Source organism: Aplysia californica, unplaced genomic scaffold (assembly GCF_000002075.1).
Source record: "Aplysia californica isolate F4 #8 unplaced genomic scaffold, AplCal3.0 scaffold00130, whole genome shotgun sequence".
NCBI lineage: Eukaryota > Metazoa > Mollusca > Gastropoda > Aplysiida > Aplysiidae > Aplysia > Aplysia californica.
In genome coordinates, this window is record NW_004797400.1 from 1,124,974 (window position 1) to 1,127,484 (window position 2,511).

The 2,511-nt window shown below is 41.5% G+C and overlaps 1 protein-coding gene across 1 annotated transcript in view; it reads right to left on the reverse strand.

The window, feature by feature from the left end:
* The window catches only part of LOC101849687 (receptor-type tyrosine-protein phosphatase zeta), a gene marked incomplete in the record, with an annotated part of 37,468 nt that overhangs the window by 6,540 nt on the left and 28,417 nt on the right, over positions 1-2,511 (reverse strand). Inside the window, 2 exon segments of the mRNA XM_013081443.2 lie at positions 123-268; positions 2,008-2,145. Of these exon segments, the coding sequence (XP_012936897.1) occupies positions 123-268; positions 2,008-2,145 (284 nt within the window).

Here is a 2,511-nt window from a genome sequence, read left to right on the forward strand (position 1 = left end):
GAGAGAGAGAGAGAGAGAGAGAGAGAGAGAGAGAGAGAGAGAGAGAGAGAGAGAGAGTAAGAAAGAAGGTTAGACAGTGTTGAAAAGAGAGAATTGGAGAGACAGTATGAAAGCCCCGGTACCTGCAGTGAACGATGAGTGGAGACCCTTTGTTCTCGAAGGCTGGCCGAGTATCGAGGACTAACTTGACCAGGGAGATTGGCTCCGGTGTGCCTTTCATGGGCCAGCATGTGTACCAAAAATGCTTAATCTGTCGCTTTTCAATCTTCTGTAATAAGGAATAGCGCAGTGTTACAGAGTGACATTACATGGACACAGATTTTGGATCGTGGAACTAAATTAATTGTGGCGTGATGAAGATGATGATAGGTGACAGGAAAAATACAGGATAATAACTAATAACATACGTTTTACCTGAAAGCAACTGACCAGACAAATTTAGTGGCAATCCATGATTTATTGTCGATGTTTGTTTCAGATCTTGCACGACCTAATGAAGGCAATAATCATTTGTTATTGAGATACTGAAAAGAAGGAGACGAGGTGGTAGAGTAGAAACTAACTGAAACACCCGAAGTGACTTCACTGTGTTCATTATAGAAAGGGTAATTCTGTTTTAATATGATGGTGAGTGTTGCCAATTGGTAGCAGCATTGAAATGGGTGTTATACTCATTCACTATGTGAAAGTAATCAAGCTTAACTCATAATTCACCAGCCTCCATCGCCCGTGATCTACTGGTTAGTTATTCGCCGTTGCTTGTTGAAGAATTGATTCGGTTCCGTCGAGGTGAATTTATTCAACTTTTATTAAGGTTGTTCGCCTGTATGTTATATCTCACTCAATCCAGATTGACTTGGTAGGCACGATCAGAGCAACCCGTCTCAGAAATGATGCAACTTGTGTCGAGGGGAGCGTAAAACATTTAACACAATGAAATGTCACCTAAAATATGAGTTTAAGTATAAGCAGTGGTTTTCACGTCATAATGTATGTATATACCACGTCTCCAACGTGAACGTAGATCGCTGTCACATATGTGGAAGCAGGTCGATTCTTTTGAGTTACCGTTGAAAAATAAACAACAACAAACCCCCAAAAACCGAAAAAAAACCGCGTGTGACTCGACGAAACCTTCACTTGGGAAAACTGTAGGAAGGGAAGGCTAAAACATGTCTTTTTCTAATATAAATTGGCACTCACTTACAGAATGCATAAGGGAGAATCTAAATGAATAAAAAAAAATAATAAGGAGAACGAGAGACCAAAAACAACACCTAAGGCTGGTGACTCTATGAATAATTATAATAACAATAATAATAATAATAATAATAATAATAATAATAATAATAATAATAATAATGGTTGCATAATTTATACAGCGCATATCCACGCCTTAAAGCAAGTTCTATGCGCTTTACAACTATTATTACACCAGCCGACCCGTAAACGCTCAGAAATATTCTCAGCTTTCTGGGAAGCATACAGTGCAAACTGAGGATTACACATGCTCAAACACTAACAAGCTGACAAGATCTTTCGCTGTCTATAGCCGGATACCCAATTCCATCTGGGTGAAGTGAGGGAAAAATTCGTGTAAAGTGCCTTTCTCAAGGACACTACGTCGGGACCTTGACGGGATTCGAACCCACGACCTTATGGATGCGAGTCCGATAGCCTAGCCGGTAGGGCGCCGAATTACTGATGGTCTGGTACGGCACTCTTTTCAGGACATGTTTTATGAATGCCGAAGGCAAGATTGCCTTATCAGTCAAGGTATTGGAGACCAGCTGGAAAAACAAAAAAGAGGAAGAACAACTGGCAGCTATAGAGGCACAAGAAGGGATGAGAAAATCACCCGGGGCCGGGATGTGCCGATATTGGAGAACGTGGCCAGGGTCAGTCAAGCGTGGCGTCGACTGCAGCTCTCCGCCTTATGTACCTGACGATAAATAGTATAAGGAGAGAGTAAGTAAGTTAGTAAGTAAAGTAAGGTGTGGCACTCACTCTGAGGTTATTGATCTCCAAAGTGGACATGATGTACTCCTGGCTGACCTCCTTGTGTTTTAACTCCACCTGGAAGTGGCCATGTTTCTGTGCGGCGCTCTTCCCGCTCAGTTCAGGCCAGTAGGGCGCACATCTCTCCTAAAAAAATATATGAAAAAGTAAATTTCAACTCACCTCTATTCTTAGAAAAAAAACCTAAAACCGACTTTCACGCATGACGACTGGTTGATCCAAAATAGTGGCCCCACGAAGAGTGGAGACCCCAGATATACTTATTATTAATAGCTAAAAAATTTGCAAACTGAAGGGATACATTTTACTTTTATCGATTGGTATTGTTCATTTTGTGTTTCCTTCCTTCGAGCAATTTCACTAGGTTGCATGTTTGTAAGGACAGACGGACAATGTGGTTGCAACTCGTAATACGAATCGGGATAGCTGAGGAGTTTTGTCTGTCTGTCTGTCTGTCTGTCTGTCTGTCTGTCTGTCTGTCTGTCTGTCTGT